Source organism: Micropterus salmoides, unplaced genomic scaffold, assembly GCF_014851395.1.
Source record: "Micropterus salmoides isolate LMB-PRFRI ecotype aquatic unplaced genomic scaffold, ASM1485139v1 Ms_hic_scaffold_6, whole genome shotgun sequence".
Classification (NCBI taxonomy): domain Eukaryota; kingdom Metazoa; phylum Chordata; class Actinopteri; order Centrarchiformes; family Centrarchidae; genus Micropterus; species Micropterus salmoides.
In genome coordinates, this window is record NW_024044348.1 from 38,046,918 (window position 1) to 38,070,715 (window position 23,798).

The following is a 23,798-nucleotide window of genomic DNA, read 5'->3' on the forward strand; positions in this document are numbered from 1 at the left end:
TCTGTAAGTGCGGCCGGGCTCCTGGGGAGCGAGGGCACCAACACAGCTGAATGCAGCCCTGATAACACGTCTCTGCAGAAGCGCTGCACTCTGCTAATTATAGCCAAGCACGCACAGGAGAACATTCACTCACACTTAGGGGATTTCATTCAAATCACTGATCCCAGTCATTTGGTGGAGCTCTGTCTTCTGATCTGAAGACTCTGGAACCTCAAAGGAGGATGAAGTACGCTGGCAGGTTATTGCAATTATTCTACATTGCTCCATATCATACATAATTCAATTATAAATTAGACATAGCAGTGGTAGTTCACCATTGACCAGCAACATAGAAAAATAAAAATATGATCAGTCCTGGTGTAGGAGTAAAAAATATCCCCACTAACCTCTCCAGCTGAACTGAAGCTTGTCCAGTGAAATCTGAATCATTCATAACCTTCCCTATAATGACCAACAATGGTTCTGAGATGGACTCTCTTTGTGAGATGGATTACACCACATGTAATGGACTCATTCCTCTTTGATTGGACTACAGTAGTAGGTCTGGATGTCTGGATAGAAGAGGTTCCAGAGATGAGCGAGGTGACTGACAGCAGACATGGCTCACACTAGCCTTTTTAGTCATTGGTATTAATAGTATAATAAACGTGGATTTGAATCTTATCTAACAGGGGAAAACTGGTACACAGTAGTGCACAAAACAAAGGGGCAATCTTTATTAAATGGTTAACACTCTAGACACAATTCATAAAAAAGGATGGAAGTTACACACAAAGGATGACACTGCCACGTCCCGCCAGTTGTGAAAACCACTACACACAGGTCTAGGCTCCTAGCTTAAGGCTCAACACTTGGCACACACGCCATGCCATCACCCTGTAAAGAGGCACTGCAACTCATCTGTCAAAGTACTGCTGAACAGGCACTGCAATTTGCAACAACCACCCACTTAAAGTGAAAACCACTGAATGTCCCACCGAGGGTCTTCTGTTAGAGCTCCCTGCCTGCCTTCTCTTCAAAATATGCACTTGTCCTTGAATACTGTGGCCAGGTGTCACAGTGACAATCAATAATGTGTGAGGTTAGACACAAACAGAAGCACTGAAATAAAATGTTCTGTTGCTGTGATTACAGGCAATAGACTTACAATTATGTTCACTCTCTGCGAGGGTTGTTAAAATATATCTTGTCAAAAAAAAGTCCAAACAATTGAAGCCCAGTGAAAAAGACCCAAAGTTATCTTCAACTGAATAATGGAACATTGAACATCTCCTATTTCATGACAACAGTGCCAACTCCATCCGCTGAGGAAGATCATGTCAAATAATTAAAACCCCCACAATGCTACCAGATGGACCTTGAGGTGAGATTATTTAGGTGTTTTGTGAAAGTTCACCACTACCCTGAGAAAAATCACACAAATGGCAGCTACATTTGATTTCTGTTTTGCCTTTAGTGCTATGCTGTACATCATCTACTGAGAGGTGAACTCCTTTCTAGCTTTTCTTCATGACCCATCTTGTTTTAAAGCAGGTGTTTGAACTGATAAGACACAGTTACATATGCTATGTAAATGTGTGTAAAGAAACATTAGAATATGAAAAGACATGGAAAACATCTTTCACGCTGTAAAGACAGGACAGCACATTAGACACTGCCTTCAGATGATTTAATACCACCGCAACAGGAAGAGAGACATCTATTAAACTGAAATGCCTGTTATCAGTGAAGGCCTTATCACAATTTGATTAAGCTGGTTGCGCTAATGTGTCTGTGGCAGAGTAGGTTACTGTGTGGAACTGAGAGAGGGAGAGATTAAAAAAGTGGTTATTATTGCTCCGGGGAAATAATGGCAGAAATATATCTCCCTCTCCTTTCCCTCTTCACCACATCCCTAAACTATGCTGCATGTTTTATTAGAGGTCAATAATGATCTCCTCATAACTTTTATTTTATTAAATATAACATTGGTCTCATTGGGTGCCTGTTTCAGATACTTCAGAATGTTTCTGTGTAAGATTCCAAGCAGTTGTTAAACAGTTGTTAAAGATTCTAGACGTCTGTCTCTTTAAGACATTCATCATTTGTTTGAACAACCAGCTGTTAAGTTTGTATTTCACTCACACTGTGGAAGCTGGTTCCAGTAGTTCAGCTTGCTATCATTAGCACTGATTCCGATTATGATGTTGCTGAGTTATCAGCAGCTCCTGCACACTCGCTGTTGTGTTCGTCCTGCATTATCGAAAGGAGGGAATGTAGCTAGCGTTTGCTGACTATTTTTGATGGGTCGTGGATTTCACGATTCTGTTGCTACTGACGGTGAAGCGATGAACAATCTGAAAAGGTCTGAGGCTGGTGTAGTGGATCAACCAGTGTGATTTAATTATTTTATGCCAAAAGGGAAGAATATCTCACTTTGTGTCCCCTGAGAGAAAGGTGAGATTGGTTATTTTACCCAAGGGGGGCCTCCTCCCAAGATTTGGCCTTTGTGACCTGCACAGGCTCAGCTTTGGGGTGTAGAAATACACCTGCACAAGCTCAAACAGACATAAAGACTACAAACTGTGTATTCTGAGAGACACCCTGACCATAAGGTATCATAGGTGTCACCCCGACGCTCCCCAGGATGAGCCGAATGGCAGGGTAACCATGGCAACCGTGCCCCCCCCCCTTTTTAATTACTCCAAAAATCAAAGAACCCCTTTCTTTCAGTCCTGGTTCTATACCCCACCAAAGAGCCATTAACACGGACTCTTAACCGGCCCCCTCCTTCTCACACAGATATGCGAAACTGATAAGAAAGACAGACACCAGAGAAGGACGCTGCCCCGAATTCCTTTGTGTGGACAAATGAATATTGTCTCCTTATAACTTGCCTATTACCTTATTTAATTAAAGAATCTTTAAGTTACTTAAAGACATGTATGAGACAAGGTCTCTCCACCTCCATTTGAGGAGTTATATTACCATGTTGCTGTTGTTGAAAAGAAAAATCTGCAAGGAAGTTAATTTTCAGTGCTCTTAACCCATTCCTCTGATGCTCCTTTCAATCCTGACTGTCTGTTTGATGTTTATACTAATGCTTTATTCCCAACACTTTGACACTTTCTTTAGAAATGATATGATAAAGAAATGTTATCCTCTGCTACTTGATTAATTTTCCAGCTCAAATTTAATGTTAAATAACTTATTTCCCCAACTCCTGAGCAAGTGATTGTTTTAAAGAAATAATCAGTTATCTTCAGTCTCCTCATGGAACCAGAGCCCAAGAGGACAAATTAAGTATTACATGCCATCTTCTGAAATGCCGCTCCTGCTGTCTAACGTATCACTCTGTACTTATTTGCTCGTAATCTGATGCCATGTTCGTGTAACTTGCTTATATTCTCTAAGTAAGAATGTGTAACAGCCAATATTATCCAGAAAATATTGAGTTATGTCTCTTTCATGTCTCTTTCATTCTGAAATCCTGAAAATGTGTTTAACTGGTAACCATTCTAATCATTACAACGATTAAGTAACTGTTTCCTTTCCTTTTTATCAAATGCTTAAAACTAAGAACGGTATAACTGTTTATGACATTTAAGGTAAGCAGTAAGGAACCAACGGCATTCTGTGGTTGAGTTGATGTCCAAATTAATCCGCCAAATTTAACCTAGTTATTATCATAACGTACGCTTGCTCCTTATGAATCAAATTTTTACCTTGAACACATCATTCTCATTGTTTACATTCTGTCTGTTTAGTCATTGTTTATTTCTTTGATGTATATTTAAACGTATATTTACGCCTTCGATATGACATTGACTGACTGATTACACTGATTCAAGATAATTAAACAATTACTAGTAACTGATCACTAGGAAATAATTGTATAATTATTCAGCTATACTTGAAGTTCCTATAGCCTTAGGCGGACAGCAAATCTTTAGGTTGTGCCCTTAATGAGGATTTATGAATTAATATTTCGAATATTAATATTCATAATTTGTATTAAAAAGTAAAGTAGGTATGCTACACTGGTTAGCACTTCCACAGTAACAGAGCCCAGTTAGAACACTACCTTGTTAATCTCAGGGCAGACATATAGTCAGAGCCTCAGAGTCACTTAGCTAATGCTAAGCTAACTTAGTTTGTTACTGCTGTCTGAGGCCACTTCCACAGGTCACTCTCCCATGCCTCAGCTGGTTGTATAAGTGATATTACAACCTTTCTGTCCACACAGATGTTACACCAATTTAACCAAAGTGACAGTACCAACATCATCAGCTGGCACCAGAAAATCAGACTAAGTATAAGGGGGCAGAAAACTATATAAAACGTCTTCTTGGTAATTACGGTTTTGACCAAAGCACTGTATCATCTGTTTTTACTTTGTGCTTATTTTGCTGTGAATGCATGTTTACTTGTTGCCTTGATAAATTAATTCCCACAACAGTCTATAATAAAAATCTCCACTCAGTTGCTTTGTAATGGATATTTTTACAGAATGGATATTTTTCTGACATGGTGGCTTATGTTTGTGCATTCAACAAAAAGGGACACTTTCCAAAATACTAGAGGTTATTATTCATAGTTATGGTCAGATATGATTTACATTTATAATAATAATAATAACAGCAGAGAAATACCAACTATATAAAGATGTGGCGATGCTGATACCAGATAATTTCCAAGAAAAGAAAAGTCTACAGACACTCTATTTGCTACCATAATGTGACCACACAATACTCAGGTACACATGACCCAGAATATGCTGGAACCAGAGACCGCTGAAAAAAAGCTAAAATGACATCACTTTCAGGAGAAGGGGCACTTTGTGAAGAAATTATGCAGTGGTTTTTGGTTTAGTATTGTTTCCTGTTTTATCTTGTTAATCCCTTCCTCTTTTGTCTGTGTTTAAATCACTTCAGGTGAAGACATGAAGACATCGTCATTAACTACAGGTGGATCTCATTATATTAGAATATTGTGGAAAAGTTCATTTATTCACATAATTTTATTCAAAAAGTGAAACTAGTCTAGATTCATTAAAGTGAAATATTTCAGGCCTTTTTTTGATTTTATCTTGATGATTACTTTTAAAGCTCATGGAAATCAAAAATCTATATCTCAAACATGAGAATAAAGAATGTATAATAATGAAATGTTGACCTTCTGAAAAGTTGAAAAGTTTCATTTATACACTCTACTACTACTTGGTCGAGAAGTTCTTGAATGGGCTTTGCTTGACAATCACTTTTTCCTACCACACTTTAACCTTCCAGTCAACTTTCCATGAACATGCTTTGATCCAGCACTCTGTGAATAGCCAGCCCGCCCAGCAGCGACTTTCTGTGGCTAATTTTCATGGATATTCCAATTTTATTAGTAGCACAAAGAATCTTTAACAAGAGAAGAGAGCACGGGTGCTGCTTCATCTGCATTCTCTTGATCTGAGATGACCTAAGTGAATATTTCCAGAGAAAACAACAACACAAAAGAGCAAACATTTGCACAAAAGAAATTGTGATGTAATGCTCAATTTATAAATTTTTTCCTAGGTAGTCTCTGCCTACTGTAATTCTAGCTCTCTATTCAAATCAAAAGTTATGTAACTCAAACTGCAGTCATAAATGCTCCATGAGGCCTTGATTACAGGGCAAATGTAATTGGTATTATTTTTAGATGAATAGAAGTCTGTGTGTTCAGGAGAGCATGCTTGGGAATTTGCCTGTGAGCTTGTATATGAACGTCAGCCTCTTTGGGGATTTGAATAGACGACAGTTGTGGCAAAGTAGCGGCATGTAATCCCTTTGCTCTCATGGAGTCCAGCTGTGCCCGAATAATACTTCAACAGGCAGTCGGACAACTGAAGCTGGAGGGTCAGAGGTGAAGCTGTCAGCTTTTTAATGTGTTATGCGTTGTGTGGAGGAGCTGGTGGAGCCACAAGGACTTCTTATACATCTTCTAAAAGCCCTGGGGGATTACCTCTTCACAGGATTAGATTTCTTTGGCTGTTGAAATACCCAGACCTATTCTGCAGAGGACGGACAGAGAAGAGGGGATCAGGACCACAGCTCCCAGTGGGACCAGTAAAAAAGTACAGCTGAAGCAGTTCAGATCAACCTTATTGTCACATATACAATTATACAGTACAGCACATGCAAAATCTGTTCTCTGCATTCATCCCGTCCTAATTAGGAGCAGTGGGCAGCCACTGTGCAACGCCCAGGGACCACTGGCAGATCTGGGCCAGTTCCTTGGTCAAGGGCACTGACTGGAGAAATTAACCTAAATATGCATGTTTAATGGTGGGGGAAACCGGAGCACCCAGAGGAATTACACATAAACATGGGGAGAACACACAAACTCCACACAGAAAGGTTCTTTGCCCAGCCGGGAATCGAACTCAGGCTAACCACTGACCCACCGTGCTGTCGGCAGAAGACAGCAGAGATAAGATCCTCTGGTTTTGGTCAGCAGGATAATGTCATTTGGTAACATTTTAGATTCCAGCCCACAGTGTACAGTGGAATGCTTTGCTAAGTTACAGTGTAGTTATTTGTACTGCAGCGCACAGTACATACTGACGTTTACCAGCAAGCGGACAGGATGTGTAGTTAGAAAATAATAAGAGTAATAATTCTAATATTACAGGGTACTGTTTGATCTACTGAGCAAGTGGACTTGTCAATCACAGATAACCCCGCCCTGAAGCATCCTCTGCTTTATAGTCTATTTTCCTCTAAATGGGACCATAATTTACTAAGTGAACATCATGTTGTATTGAAGAAGACTTGAAACTAGCGATTGAGACAATAAACTCATTTTGGAAGTGTTTACTGAGGTAATAAATCAGATGAGAAGTAGCCTCATTTTACCATTATTTCTAATGGAACGGATGTCTTTTTGCAACCAGAAGAGTCGCCCCTGCTGGCCGTTCGATACAATGCAGGATTAAGGGACTTCCGCATTGGCCTCAGTTCTCTGACCGGAAGCTTCCCGCTTGGTTACACAGCATGCTGTTCATTGTTGTTATGGAGTACCTTCCAGTCATACAGTTGAGGCAGGTGTAGAAGATGATTGACTTGATGTCACAGTGTAACTGACATGGACTATAAGGGACACAAACTCTACAGTCATTTAAAAACTTTATAAAGAGTCACTGCACAAAATCAAAATATAATACGACAAGCTGCCGGTCATTTCATAACTTTCATACTCTGCATGTCTCCACTCAGACAAGGTCGGCAGCCATCCAGGATCTTCCTCCGCTCCTCAAGACGGGTCATTGGATTGGTAAAACAGTGATAACTAAGTGATAGCCAATGCAACATCAAAAAAGGCAAAATACCAGATCAGCACTAATCAATTTTAAAAGTGCACACATCATCAAACATATCAGAAATAGCCAATGAATAACATTTCAAAGATCATTAGAAAAAAATTTAATAAATCTGAATACAGACATAATATAATATACATAGTCCATGATAACTGAAAGAAATCTATCTAGAAAAATACCCAGATCACTAAATCTTTAATCAACTACAGAAAACAGGATAAAAAATGCTCTCTCCAACAACAGGAGTAAGAATCAAAGATTTATCAAAATATATAAAAAAGTACAGAAAGAGATTATGCACAGGATCAAAATACAAAACAGTTCATGAATACAAGACAATGTAAGGAGAGCATTACTTGGACTCCCGGTGGTCCTGAACACAAAGCACACATTAACCCAGAGAAATACCCCAAATTCTTTATTTTCCAATCATGATTTCTGTATGACACCTAAAGACTAAGCAGCAGGTTAGTCCTGCATCACGGAGAGTCCCTGCACAGTGACACACAGGGCCAACAGCAGCACTCCTGGTTTGTTTCCTGCCACCATCCCCAGCTCAAACTGCTCTCTCAGGTAATCTTCAGAGGAACAGAGGAACACAGTGAGCCAGTGGAGCTCCCCTCCATCCTGCAGAGGAGCAGGCAGAGACTCAGGCACATGAGCCTGACCACGCTCCTTCAGGCTGCTCACCTGCACCACAAAACAAGACAGCAAGTCGATACGCCGCAGTGGGGCTCTGAGGAAATGCTTTCCCTTTAAATGCGGTGATGTGGATACCAGAGCCCGACAAATAGGAGATTTTTCAGACTGATACCAATTTTTTATCCTAATCCCCTACATCCATCCAGTATGCCATTTTTTTCAAAGATACACTATCAAACATGGATGGGTACAGGAGCAGTCTAGTGGGTGGCACATTTTTAGGATGTTGCTCATAATTTTAACAAGAAGACGTCCCCAAGCAACACAATAGACCTCAGATTTGTGATATCAGATAAATGATGTGAAACGCTCACAAAGAAACTTTTGAGGACATCCGTAATCTTATGACAGAATAAGTAAGTTCTCACAAAGAAGGATGTGAGTGAAGACTACCTCTCGAATACTGACATTTTTGTGTTTTATTAATCAGAATGAGCTTAATTGTAAAGTAATTAGTGTACATATACAAGGAATTTGCTTTGATGGCTGACTTTGACTTGGTGCATGACAAACATAAACTTCTATAATTCCAAGATGCAAAATGTAAAAGAATAAAAAAGACTATGTTTAATATCCCAGTTGTTTACATGTGTATCACATTTGTATGTGCAAACATTTTCAGTTTAAGCTGAATAACAAAGTAGGAAGAGTGTTAACTTATTAACTTAACTTACTTACTGATAAATTTACCCTCCAGCTGTTTATGCATAAGACCGAAGTTTCAGGGAACTTGGGATCGTTTTGTTTAAGCCAGCTAAATATCATATACATTTAGTATACATTTAGTAAGCTTTGAATATAGTATAACTCGTTTATGATTTCTGTAACACTCAATGTTTGGACAGGCAAAATGTGTTTGCGTGCACATTTGTGCCTTGGGACTCTGGCCTGAAATGAACTTTTAGGTGCTTAGATTTGAAAAACAGTGCAGCTAACAGTTTAGGAAAAAGAACAAAATAAAAATGCTGATGCCAAGAAGACAGGATGTAGGCCTAAGGGAGGTTAACCAGAGTTGACAGAAAGGTTATAGGTTAACTTAAACATTTAAATAAGACAAGAATGTTTCTACATGTATTTATTCAGAAGAAATGTAAGGATTAAGGATTCTCTCTATTTAGATGGACAGGTTGCATGTTTAAACAAATGTGCTGGACAAAGGACAATTCTAGGAAATTGGTCACTCAGGAAATTCCAGGCGTGCAGCCAGTACAAAAAGGCATGATTATATAAAGAGTTGATTTATCACTAAGTGTGGACAGTTGTTGGGAAACTTCTATTTGAGCCAAAAAGTGACGGGGTAAATTTGAGCCGTGTGCATTGATTTGGGTGTAAAATGAAGTGAGGAGAGAAAGGGGTCTTCTCTTGAGCAGTCAGAGAGAAGTCTATTCAGTCCGCCAGGAACTGAGGTAATAGCCTATAGATAGGTTAAATTGCCCCAGAAGCAACATCTTTAAGGCAATATTGATTGATATCTGATTTTGGTTACAGTTATCTTTTTTCATACCAAACTTGTTATTATTGTTCAATTTACTGATTCTTAAGCTTTTTGTAATCCATACTAATTTTTTATTCCTGTAAATAAATTATTGTAAGACTTCAGTCTCTATGGTAATTTTCTGATTTATATTTCCATGAGGGAAAATCCACAACATAAAATTCACAACAGGATTTTAAAATCCCCAGATCCAAGATGTAATGGTACAATGACGCTAATGTGCAAAATGACAATTGTTGAATACAAAATGTTGCATTTTAGAGTCTTTGTGTGGTTACAACGCAAATCTTTTTTTATTTTAGCTACTTTGACAAAAAATGTGGTTGTACATGTGAAAGTGTTCAAACTACACTTGTTAGCGTGATCTACGAGTTCACTCACTGATTTCAGAAGAAGGGATTGAGGCATGTTGAAAACAGTCCCCTTTTTCCAGAAAAAACGCCTAAAATTACATACCCAAAATGAATCAGGAATAACTCCTCAACCATTTGGCCTAGATGCATAATTCTGGTCTCAGTCAGAAGCTAAGGAATATAAATCCATTGTGTATTAGTATATTTATTTTACTTTTACAGACAACATGGAGATGCAATAAAGAAAAAATCAGAATTTTTTAGCCTCGCCTGGTAAAAAAAGCTATATTTTAATGCAATAAACCATCAAAACCATCCTGAGGAAGGAACTGAATATCTTCTAATACACCTAGAATGCAATTGTAACTGTAAATCTGATGAAAATAAACTAAAATACAACAGTTATCATACAACATTTTCAAATATACCAGGCGAATTTCCATATTTTGGCAATATTTATTTTGGCAATATTTCATAATAAAATGCTGACTTTTATTGATAGATATCTTTAAAACACTTTTTCAGTCCATACAGCCAATTTCCAAATGACAAAACATTGAAATATTGATAAAAACAGGAGTATTCATCAACATTCCTGTCACCAAAAGCACTCCCACGCTTGATACCCTTGATTTGATGCATGTCTGTATATCTCCAACGGATCGGCCACAAAATGGCAAAAAACACCGTATGTTCTCAAGCGGCATGTTTCCTCTGCAGAAAAGACTAAGCGCCCGCTTAGACTCGGAGCAACAACATCGGCGGGTTTCGGAGTTGATGATGTTTGATTTGCTCAGTTGGAAAAGCAGACACTCAACTAGAAGGTTGTGTGTTTGATCCCATGTCGGGAGAATATTTTTTTTTACTTCTTCAACAAATTGATCATGAAACAACTGTTTCACATGCTCACAACAAAGCATGTGCTGCAGCGTTTGTGTTCCGATGTTTGATCCCCATCCATCAACCTATGAATGCTTTTTCATTTCCCCAGTATCTCCAGGCAGAGGGCATTTAGGGGAATCACATTTTCTGACGGCTCTGTCAGAGGTGTGTCAAGCAGGCTAAAGACTCTTTCAATGTCAGTCAGCTCTCAATTCAACTAAAAACTACTGGACAATATGCCACCAAAAAACGCTAAAACTGGCCAACAACCGGGTAAAACGGCTTCACAAGGCAAAGGGGCTAATGTGGACATGGCTAATGCTAACAAAACACCGCTGGATATTCCCAATGAAGCCAATACACGGGAGGCACCTGAGACTCCAGAGGCACCTGAAACACCAGTGGACGCCGGTGGCACCGAATCCGACAAACAGTGACCTTCTCAAGGAAATTCTGTCGTTGAAAGGTGACATGGCCAAACAATCTACCGACATGCTGAAAGCAATTAATGATATAAAAGGGGATATACAGTTACACTCTCAAAGAATCAACGAGACGGAGGAGCGAATCGCACAAACAGAAGATGATGTAACTTCTCTTCAAGGCAAAGTTAAAATACTGGAGAAAAGAGCAAGAAGACAGGAGCAGACGCTCCAATTTGAGACTGGTTGTCAGAGGGCTCAGATCTGTGTGGTTTTCTGGAGAAGTGGCTCAGAGATACACTAGGTGAAGGTTTCACCTCGCCCCCCATCATAGAGAGAGCACACAGGATCGGGCCTATTAACCCTAAATCTACATCGCCACGGGTGGTAATAATGAAGTTTCTGAACTACCGGGACCAGGAAGCAACCCTGAGAACCGCCAGGAAGATGACAGCGGTACGCTATGAGAATGAACGAGTCGCCTTTTTCCCTGACCTCTCCGTGGAGACAAGTAAACTGCAGCAGCTCTTCAACGGTGTGAAAACCCAGCTTCGTGCACTGAGTGTTCGGTATGGCATGCTGTATCCAGCCCATCTGATCATCACGCACAATGACAAACGCAGGATTTTTAAATCGGTTGCTGAGGCTGAAGAATACATTCAGGAAATAGGCTCGCAGACTTTTGACGACTCCGAGACTTAAAGCTTTGTGCTCACCGCTTCTTTCTTTTCTCCTGCATGGAGCCACTGATGAGTAATGGCCATGAAAAAGAACAAAATTCAACGGATAATTTAGTAAGTTTCCATTTTGTAAAAATACGTTACGGGCATGATTGTCTTAAGATATGTTTCTTTTATTTGTTGTATAACTCATGTAGATTTTTTATTTATCGCGCACTGGGTGCACATTTATGTCCTTCAAGTTTCATTATGGTCCAAACATTTCTACTACAGCTAGCCCATGTGTGGCTATGTTATGTGTGCAGATTTACACGTTACCCACTATGTGGATGAAACGTTTTATATAACCCAAGTTCCTAGTCTTAAAGGGTTTAGCATCACATTTCGTTTGTGGAAATGTGTGGGGTTTTGTGATAAGGGGCTCACTCCATATTCTTTGTGTTTGATGACTGAAATTGTGATTAAGAAGGGGACAACCCTTTTTTTTTTTTTTTCCTTTTTTAATATTTTCTATTATATAATTTATGTTTGATACCTCAGTTATAAATGTGTCTAGTTGGAATGTAAGAGGTCTGAACAAAATTGTCAAGCTTAAACAGGTGCTGGGCAGAATTAAACAAATGAAGAGTAAAGTGTGTTTCTTACAAGAGAGTGGTAGATGAAGATAATAATAATAATAATAATAAGAAGAAGATTAGATCCAGGTGGCCTGGTCAGGTATTCTCCTCTAGTTTTACGACTTATGCAAGAGGGGTCATAATATTGATTCATAAATCAGTTCCCTTTGATCTAAAAGATAAATATTTGGATCCATCTGGGAGATTTATTATACTTAGTGGAACTATAATCTCTACATTAGTTAACTTGGTATGTTTATAAGCCCCCAATGGGGATGATCCTGCCTTTTACCAACATTTCTTTTTAACTATGTCAGCTTATAGTGGCCAGTTCATCATCGGAGGAGATTTTAATTGTGTGATACATCCTGCAGTAGACCGTTCAAATAGCTCCGACACTTCCCACCAACAAGCCAGGAAAACGATTGGAAAATTTATGAATGATCTTAATTTAGTGGAGATTTGGAGACAACTTTATCCGAGCAAGACTGAGTATTCATGTTTTTCTGCTACCTACAAAACATATTCTCGGATAGATTTCTTTTTGGTGTCCTCTGGTCTGGTATCTATGACTCAGAATTGCTGGTATAAGACTATACTACTCTCTGACCACGCCCCAATTATCTTATCAATAAAGTTTCCCAATTATTATTCATCTCCACTTCCATTTCGGTTTCAAGCTAAATGGCTGAAGTCCGCAGAATTTGAGGAATTTCTTGAAGAAAAAATAACGGAATATTTTAATTTTAATAAAGACCAGACCAGTGCATCAATAAAATGGGAAGCATTTAAAGCTTATATAAGGGGGGAAATAATGAGCTACACTCGGCATAAATCTAAAATACATCTAAATATATTGAAAGACATTGACAAGCAAATAAAGGAACTGCAGGACCAGCTGTATTACTGTGATGACACTGAAATATATAAAGTATAAAAAGCTTCTCCTGTTAAAATCTGAATATAATGAACTCACTACCAATAAAATAGCAACTAGTTTACTGTGTCATACTATGATCAGGGTGAGAAGGCAGGAAAACTCCTGGCTTGGAGGCTTAAAAAAATACAGACAAGTAGGGCTATTAATTCAATTGTACTTGACAATGGAGAGAATTTAGTGGATCCAAAATGTATAAATGATGCTTTTGCAGAATATTATGAAAATTTATATAAATCCCAATATCCAGATAATATGGATAAACAGGATCAGTTTCTGGACCAACTTCAATTCCCAACCTTGTCAGAGGAAACTAAAAATGATCTAGATGGAAAACTGAGCATTCAAGAACTTAAGGAGGCACTCACCCATATGAATACAGGCAAAGCCCCTGGCCCTGATGGCCTGCCTATTGAGCTTTATAAGAGATTTTCAGATAAATTATTACCTCATCTACTTGAAATGTATAATGAGTCCTATGAGAAGGGCATTCTACCCCCATCCTTAAGATTGGCAACCATTTCACTGTTAAAACCAGGTAAAGCTCCGACAGATATGGGCTCATACAGGCCTATATCCTTGATGTCATGTGACACCAAAATACTATGCAAGGCTCTAGCTCGGAGGATTGAATCACATATCACGCCTTTCTGTCATTAGATGCCGAAAAGGCATTTGACAGGATCGAATGGTGTTATCTTTTTGCGACACTCAAAAGATTTGGCTTAGGAGAAAAATATTTGAAATGGATTCAATTACTATATACAGAGCCCATAGCCAAAGTTATAACAAACAGCCAGTTATCGAGACCTTTTAGCCTATGTAGATCGACACGACAAGGATGCCCATTATCGCCCCTTCTTTTCTTGTTTGCTATCAAGCCACTTGCTATGGCAATACGTAATTCCCCTGATATTACTGGTATTCAAATCGGAGGAACAGAAGATCGCTTGTCTCTTTTCGCAGATGACGTCGTTTTGTTTTTAACTGATCTAGGGAGGTCTGTCCAGGCTGTCCCTGTTAATGCTGAACAAAAATAACCCTAAAATACAAACACAATTTACACGTACCTATGAAGGCTTCATATACCTGGGAATTAAAATAAATCCTGACATAAAGAAAACTGTATCTATTAATTATGACCCCTTAGTAAAAAATGTATTGGATTCCTTAGAAAGATGGGGTCGGATGCCAATTTCTATGATAGGTCGCATTAATATTATTAAAATGTCCATTCTCCCAAAATGCTTATATCTTTTCCAGTCCATCCCCTTACACATTCCAGCCTCCTTCTTTTCCTCCTTGAATAAAACCTTTACCAAATTTATATGGAATAGTAAACGCCCCAGGTTGCGACTGTCCCTTCTATATCTGCCATATGACCGAGGGGGGCTTAGATTGCCTAATGTCAAGTTGTACTATTGGGCAGCTCAACTTTATGCTGCTACTTATTATTTTTCTACCACTGATACACCATCCTGGATACACATTGAGAACAATACATTGAAGCTACCTTTGACATCTTATCTTTATGCATTTATTTATTAAATATATTTATTAAATTAAACAAAAATACAATATCAATCTGGCACCAATCTCATTATGCCTTGTCGGAGGTATCTAAGCTCTCATGTTTGTCGCCAATTTGGGGAAATGATAGATTTAAACCAGGAAGAGCAGACATGGGGTTTAGAATTTGGCTGAATAATGGCTTGAATAAAATTGGGGACCGATATAGTGAAGGACTATTGTTGTCTTTTGAGCAATTGGGAAATAAATATGGCTTGCCCAAAAAACACTTTTTTAAGTACATACAGGTTAGACGTTTCATCACTACCCAACTAAAATCTACTGTGAAACTCCCACTCTCCACTATAGAGAACATAGCCGTTAACCATCATCACAGTAGAGGCCTGCTTTCCAAATTTTACAACATTTTACTACTTTCCTCAAAAGAAAGTAGTCTTTCATATTTACAAGCATGGAAAACTGATTTACAAACAGAAATTTCAGATGATAAGTGGAACAATTCTTGCCTGTTGGCACAGACGCAAACTATTAACACTAGGTTTAGATTGCTGCAGTATAAATGGTTATTTAGAACCTATACTACTCCTGTAAAACTTCACCATTTTAATTCCAATATACCTGATGTCTGTGTAAAATGTGTGGTATAAGGGAACTGTTCTTTATTGTATGTGGCAACTTCAGATTTTTTGGAAGGAGGTTATTACATTTATTTCCCGTTTGATTGAATGTAACATGCCAATGGATGATAAACTCTGCTTTTACTGCACATTTTTCCTAATGGTTTTAAAATTCAATAAAACTATATATTTTATATAAAAACTTTTAAAAAGCATTGCTGCAAAAAAAGTTCTCACGCTTTTATTTTGTAGGCAAAATCACTAAGGAGGGAGTGATTATGTAACTGTTGCTGCCATGGCTGAGATCTATTTCAAAGGATTTATTTTATTTTTATTTTTTGCCGCGATCAAAGCACCATAATCTTGCTGCGGGCCAGATATTATTGCTGGCGGGCAGTTTTGGCGAGGGTTCATAATCACAGAGAAAACGAATGTGTTTCCCTTGTCCATGTTGGTATAAACTTTATATATTATGTGTTTTATAAAGGACTGTGGTGCAGAAACAGTGACAGTGTTTCACACTCTTGGCTTACATTTTCCACGTTATCTGTCAGTGGCCAAGTCACAATAACATATGGTTTTACTGAATAATTAATAAAAATATAATTTCTTAATACATCTACTTAAAGAAACCTCATTCCTCGACTGACTACTCTCTGCTGTCTCAGATGACGACATCTTTTGTCCTGTGTCAGCCACCATAGCTATCCTACGCTCTTTGAAGTGTGTGTGTGTGTGTGTGTGTGGGAGCAGTAGACTAGACAGTTGGTTGCAAATCGAAACCTCACCGCTAGATGCCACTAAATCTTACACACTGAACCTTTAATTGACTGGGACACTGAGATTCCCGATTTGCACCTGCTAGTAAACCAGTGGACTTACCAGTTGGTTCAGGCCTTTCAGTGTGTCAGGATGGCAGTTGCCTATGAGCGAAGGCACACTCTCTGGTAGTTCTGTGTAAAAAAAACAGAAACTGTTGGCGCATGTGGGCTGAATCAGACAAAATGTCAGACTGCTGCTGCTTATTTTCCGCAAAGCAGTAAAGATCGAACTCTGTTCATGACAGCGCAGCTTCCAAGGTAAACAGACAATTTTCACACCACAACCAATCACAGTACAGAACCGTGTCTGTGTACACTGCAGCATAACATGTGAGAACACACAAACTTTGATTTTGTATGAAAAATACAAATACAAGAATACACCTTCCACACCCAGTAAGAGACAACATGCACACAGCAAGGCAATAAGACACACAGTATACAGCTGACTCACTGTCCATCGCGCTGACCAGCATGTCAACAGCTTCCAGAATAACGTCAGTGTTTTCAGACTTGGTGAGCAGACGCAGCACTGAACAGTCAGACCAGGACTGTGGCTGCTTTGACCGCTCACCTTCACGCCACTGATCCAGCTGAGGGAGACAAAAAGACTTTTTAATCATTCCTACGTGATGACACTTTCAAATATTATTTAACAAAGAAAAAAATGACTGTCTATTTTCAGTTTCGCTCTAAAAAGTTTCAGATCTGAGGGATTGATTTAATAATCAGTCATTGAATCCAAAGCGACTTTCAATTGCTAAGTGTGTCAGAGGTCGCACGCCTCTGGAGCAACTAGGGGTTAAGTGTGGATATGTCACAGTGGTGATCAAACCACATACCACAGGCATGTTTCTTATCCACTTCTCCATCGCCACAAACTAAAACCCTTCCACACATTCCCTTTCTCTTTTCTTGGCTATTTCAAAAACCATTATTTAAAAAGCGACATAAGAAAGAAATACCTTTTTCTTTAGAAGAGCCAGAGCGTCCCTGTCTTCTGGGAGCTGACTGAGGCTCTTGGACAGAGCAAAGCGAGTCTCCTGGGGAAGCTGAGCCAGCGGCTGTAAAACAGCGTCTGTCCTCAGTAACTCTACAGAAGCAGTAACAGTGCTTTCATTAGCTACTGCACCACAGTTTACACAGTCAGTGCCACTTGCATTTTATGCTTTTGGGGTTATCATTTCCACCAAAATGACAGAATTTGCAAAGGCCTGTCTGAGGGAATGACAAATACACTCACAAACACACACTCAAACCTTCTTGCACTTGTTGCATGGTCTCAAAGGTTTTCTCAGTACAGTTGTCAGGTTCAAATGTATCAGATGCCAGGGCTGCTTCGGTTGCTAGTTTAAACACACACAGAGACACACTTCTGAAAAAGTGGCAGTTAAAATGCAATTACTCAATAATTAAACATAATAACATACTAATAATAATAATTTAACATTAAATGGCAGTTAAAACGTTGCTCTTAACATCATGTCACCAAAATGACTGAATAAGCAGGGGCATGTCTGGAGGGAATCAAAGTCTGCACAAATTTAAGACACACTCATACCCTCAAGTGTCTCCGCAGTACAGTTGTCAGATTCAAATGCGTCTGGTCCCAGGAATATTTTTTTGGCAGCTAGTTTAAACACAAATGCACAGACAGAGATAAGAAACGGCTACACTTTCTGATAAAAAAATTGCAGTTGAAACACTTGAAGTAGTTGATGTTTTGAAAAAGTGGAAGAGGCAGTTCAAACATAATTACTAAAAGATTAAACAGCAGTTAAATTGGAAAGGCTGAAAGAAGTTGATGCTGTGTTTTAAGTGTAAGCACTGAAAATAGTGATAAAAGTGTAAGAGAGAGATCGAGCTGAAAGGGTCTTCCGAAGCACAAGTCCTGAAAGGAGTTTACGTGTCAATGGAAGTACACTGAATGCAGATGAAGTAATTGGGCACGCCCTGTGGAAGCTGTGTGAGTTTGAAGAGGTGAAGAAGATTGCTATTGTTTAGAGGTGAAGAAGAGATGTGAGACCTGAGAGGGCTTTAACTGTGAGTTAAAGAGTAAGCAGTAAAAGCACTGAGGTGTCACATAATCACTGAAACTAGATGAACAGGCAGTTATGGAATCAGAGAAGAAATCAGTGAAACTGCCGACATTTAAACACTGAAAACAGAAAGAAGAGAAAGTGTTTCTAAATGTTTCTTTTGGATGGAGGATGATGGGTTGCATTCCCAATGTGCACAGTGACTCTTGTGAGTCATTTTAAAGAATGAAAGACAAGTAAATCTCAGAATTAATAAATTGGCATCCAATCAATATCTTACAATTACAGATGCAGGTGATTTGTTTCTTACCAATCTCTTCATCATTAAATTTGATCTCTTTGAGGCTGTACGCATAAACCTGGCCTGCTGGGACAGTAAAAGAGCTCTCTGTCTTCTTGTTGCCCTAATTAAACAATAAATACCACAGGTAAACACACAGGCGTAGAAAGACATTCTGTTGTTAACACTGTCTAACCAACTTAACCTTAAACGTTTTTCCAGTAAACATGTCAACTGTCATTCTTAGATCACATTTTAGCTTTTCGTCTTATTGGTAATTGTGTTATTTTTCTTTGTTTTTCTACTGATTTGAGACACAACATTTCTTTATGTATTCTCTTTAAATGGATAAAATGAACCACTGCCCTACTGCCACGGGAAGCAAGCAAAGTTTAATTATATAGAACCTTTCACACCAGTAAAAAAGTGCTTCACAGTGAAAAAAACAAAATCAAATAGAATCAAATAATTCAAGCTGAGATAAAATACCATTGAATATAGAAGGGGACCAGAAGACACCATTTAAAACATACAATAAGCTGCTACATGCTACCTAAACGCCTGTTTGAACAGATGGGTTTTATTTGCTTTTCATAAGTGTCCACAAAGTCCAAAGACCTCAGGCTTCGCTATTCTAAAACTTGGGGACTGCTTAGTGGAAAAAACAATCCCCAAGAAAAGCTTGTACCTGTTTAGAGGACCTAAGAGCTCAGCTCCTGGTGTGGAGGTGCAGAGGGTCTATCATATATTGTGGAACCTGGCCGTATATGGCTCTGTAAGTGAGCACTAACATTTTACAAAAATTAACAGGAAACATCTAACAGGCTTTATACAGTCTGAAACAGTGGTTCTTAAGGACCCCCCCCCACCCTGAGGGAGAAGACTGGGGCTAATATTGTAGATATTTTATTCAATATGTTTGTGGAGAGTAGAGGTGGAAATAAAACATCCCTTTGCTGATTCAAATCACTTCTTCAGTTCAAACATTTGCATCACCATTCAAAGGCAATTCATTGTGTACAACAGTAAGTGAACACATCACGGTTCAAAGGCACTTCAGTGCTTATAATGTAAAGGCTCTGCCATACTGAGTTGCTGCCGTCACTACAGTCGCTTCCCCTCTAGCAAACCAATCATTGATGGTTGGCATAAAAAACATCACTACCAGTTTCATCAGTGTGGGAATGTCGCCACAGACACCTGATTTAAAATCTCTGGTATATTGCGAGTGCAGAGAGATTTACGTGGCTGTGAGAGGCTTAATCAGTATTGTGGTAAAAGTCCTGCACTCAAGCTTCAATTAATCAACCTGCCATTGTTATGACATTATCTCCATCCATCCATCGTCACCCGCTCATCTTGCATACAGGGTCGCGGAGTAATGACATTATCTCCAATATTCAAATGTATTCATCAATGCAACCCCTCCAAATGTAAAAACTAAGGCTAAGAGTAGCAAAATGGATTGAAATTTCAGCCCTCATAATTATGCAAACAGCTTCCACTGAATTGCACATATTAGAAAGACAATATACGTCATTTTCAATCATCATTTCATAGTGAACATAAGCACCTTTAAGTCCAAATTAAATTACAATAAATTTGCTGCGTTTTGCAGTCAGGTCACTCTTTTATGAAAACAATTTAACACAAAATTATTATTTGTTGCTGTAGGAAAAAGGCTTCTCCATACCATACAGGTGATTGTTTTCAAGAAACGCATATTTGTCATACTCACTGCCAGTAAGAACTTCACAAACACATTCCAACTTGCTTCACAGGAGCCGTCCACTCCAGTTTTTCCAGATAAGGTGACATCTGCTGTGTTGAAGACGATCTTATCTACAAAAGCCAGCACCTCTCCCTTCTTCAGTTTGGGTATGTAGCCAGTGTTAATCTTCCTAAAGGTGAGACAGGAAGCAGAGGGTGGGAAACAGGAGAATCTTTCTTTGGGCTTCAATGTAATTTGGTTATTGAGAAAGAAAGACATATAGATATTACAGTCAGCACATCTGGAGGGACAGAGACATGGTTTAACAAAGTGTGAAATACAATTTCACAAAAAACTTTCAGATGTCTTGCCACATCATTAGACATTAGAACTACCTGAGTTTGTCTTTGGTATAACCTGTATCAAAAGGGTTGACAAAGATGTTCTCATCAGGTCAACATTTGAATGTGTCCAATACTTTGGTTTAGGACCAAATACCTACACAACTAATGACATACAGCAGTAGGGGAGAGCGGGGTAAGTTGTGACGTTGGACGAACTCCAACACTAGAGGCTCTATCTGAAAAATCAAATGGACATTTTGTGTGACTTCTTGTTCTATGTTCAACTTCCTTTTGATACTTCAGCTGAAGAACTATGTTGGGCTAACTTTGAGATTTAGCCAACATTAGCATATGTTTCTATTTGGGGCAAGTTGTCTTCATGACTTTGGGGCGAGTCGTCACATGTGAAAACTTGCCCCCAGTACAAATAAACATGTAGTGTGTTAGTAGACACAAACACACATTACTTCATACAGTCATTAATTTAGTTAGGCAACAAAGGTAGTAGACAAATAAACCTGTATACTCAGGTAAATTCAAATGTGTTTTTAAGGAAGGAAGAAAGATCATTAGAAATTATCAACAGATGAGTACACCCCCTGACAAAATGTTAAAGGCACTCAGGCAGGTGAAGTTAAAGAACAAGTCAATCAGAAGTACAGCCAATGATTTTTACATAAATTACCTTACTCTGACTCTGTATTGTGATTTGGTAAAGCAGCTTGTTGATTATATTACTAGGTCAGCTGACTTATCTTTTGGCTTCATCTGTGTTGGATCCATTTGCAAATAGTATTCCAAAGGAGATGTGGTTTCAGTGTGTGAAATGCAACAAATGGGCCAACGATGCTCACACCTCAGGCCAGGCAATTTATGTGTGCCAGAGGTGTGACTCTGAATAGACAGATACATATGTATGTCGTACAAAAATGCACATTAGTTGCATTAGTGTTTTTAAACACCACATCTGTTTTGCTAAGAAGATATAAATTTAAGCTAGTTAACTGAAGCATTCCATTCAATTACCATAGAAACATTTGATTTTAAAGTTCAAAGAATGAGGTTGTGCCACTTAATGTGTGCTCTGCCAGCATTTTTGTTTTGAATTAAATTATTTATTTTCAATATTCTCTACTAGCTACTACTTTTTTACAATACCCCATAAGTGCATTTGACATGACCATGACGCACTGAGCAGGGAGCACCTGACCATGATCTGCATCGCGCTGCTGTGTTCGTGAAAACCCGGCCCAGAGAGAGACAGAGAGAGAGACAGAGAGAGACAGAGAGAGAGAGAGAGAGAGAGAGAGAGAGAGAGATACAGAGAGAGACAGAGAGAGAGAGAGAGAGAGAGAGAGAGAGAGATACAGAGAGAGACAGAGAGAGAGAGAGAGAGAGAGAGAGAGAGAGAGAGAGACAGAGAGAGAGAGAGAGAGAGAGAGAGAGAGACATACTGGCCACAGTATTTCTCCTTCAACTTGACAATGTCAGCTTTCTTCGCTTTAATGGAGACAGATGAGACTTTTTGTTCACTGTGTGCTTCTCCTTTGACGCCTGCTGAGTCCTTCCCAACACCTCCATGTATGTCAGCTTTCACAAGGTTCTGGCCACTGTACTGGTAATCCTTGATGACTGTTTCTTCTGGAAAGCATGGAATTTACTTCAAGTCCAGCACTGTGACTGACAGGTGTAGATTTGTTTGTGTTGTGTTGTGTGTGCGTCTGTGTACATACCTGTATACTCAGAGAATGAAGCAAATTCTGGCAGAAGATGAGCAAATGTAACATCCATCACCTCATAATCAGTGGAAAATAATGTGTTCTTCTTCTTCTTGACCAGTGTCAGGAGATCCACCTTCTTTATTAAACTTCCATGGTAGATGAAATTCGCTTCTGGGTCCACTTGATGGAGAACCTCTTTGATATACTGCTTAAACATCTCCTGTCTACACACGGATATACAGTCCTCAGTAAGTCAGTACGCACCTAGAACTTCAGAAGGAGAAAACTAATATTAATCAAATGCAAAAACTTTGTACAATGCAAAAAAACTTTATTGCACTTTTAACTACCATAATGACACAATACCCTTCCTGTAATGACAAAGATAGAAGTGGATTTCATGCCTTACCGTGCTGAATTCTGCAGCTAAAGCAAACCCTTTGACTGCAACACATCTGAAGTGCTGTGTGCTCGACAGCTCTGCAAATTTATATACAAAGCAAAATGAAAATGATAATTACATGTTGACAGGGAATACAATGGGAGTGATTACCTCACTGGAAGCTTTAAGAAACAAAGAGTTCCAACGAAGTTCCTATAAAACACAGACAAAGCACTGATAGTAGATAACAAGCACGGACTGGAAGAATTCCAGGAATAAAAACAAAGTGAAAACAACGAATCACTAAGACCTGGGCCCTGTTCCAGAAACTCTGAGTCGATGCTTCAGAGAAACAACACAGAAATCTGATTCTTCTACAGTGTTTCTGTCTGGATACCTTCATGATATCTGAAACCTTTCAGCTGTTTAGCTGTGCAGCAATTTAGTTTCCAAATAAACAGATTTACTCCAATAATCCCAGTAGAAGTCAGGGAAAACATTACCACAGTTAAAGGGAAAGGTTGCTGCCTTGATCTGCTAACAGAAAATGTTCTGTTACACATAACATAGAAGAAACATAACATAAGAAACATAACACAAGAAATCCAATACTGTTTTAGATATCACATGAATTTTGTTCAAGATAAAAGGAGCTGGCATTAAAGTTACCTTCATGTTGGTATATGATTGCGTTGATTAAGTGTTCAGTATGATACTTTGTGACTTTTTTATTTGACTTGTCAATGTTTTAAATGGATTGTTGTGAAGCACTTTGTTACCATGTATCAAAAAGTGCTATACAAATAATAATAATAATAATAATAATAATAATAATAAATTATTATTATTATTATTATTTATTATTATTATTATTAGTAGTAGTAGTAGTAGTAGTAGTAGTAAAAATAAAAGTGTCTTTGAGTTTGTCATAACAGCCA

At 38.6% G+C, this 23,798-nt stretch overlaps 1 protein-coding gene across 3 annotated transcripts; it reads right to left on the reverse strand.

Moving 5' to 3' along the window:
• Window positions 1–5,516: 5,516 nt before the first annotated feature.
• LOC119890694 lies at window positions 5,517–23,097 on the reverse strand. Of its 3 annotated transcripts, none has more exons than XM_038702068.1 (11): window positions 22,888–23,092; window positions 22,491–22,748; window positions 22,212–22,398; window positions 20,441–20,603; window positions 18,733–18,826; window positions 17,945–18,013; window positions 17,643–17,729; window positions 17,349–17,476; window positions 16,838–16,976; window positions 16,445–16,515; window positions 5,517–6,019 (listed from the first exon to the last, which is right to left on the reverse strand). In XM_038702068.1, the coding sequence occupies exons 2-11, from the start codon at window positions 22,693–22,695 to the stop codon at window positions 5,975–5,977; spliced, it is 1,188 nt and encodes a 395-aa protein (XP_038557996.1). In that variant the 5' UTR covers window positions 22,696–22,748; window positions 22,888–23,092; the 3' UTR covers window positions 5,517–5,974. The 3 variants fall into 3 exon arrangements, with proteins under 3 accessions (XP_038557996.1, XP_038557995.1, XP_038557997.1); XM_038702067.1 differs by lacking the exon at window positions 5,517–6,019 and adding an exon at window positions 7,121–8,017 and having other exon boundaries at window positions 22,888–23,097; XM_038702069.1 differs by lacking the exon at window positions 5,517–6,019 and adding an exon at window positions 7,121–7,905 and having other exon boundaries at window positions 22,888–23,091.
• Window positions 23,098–23,798: the final 701 nt, after the last annotated feature.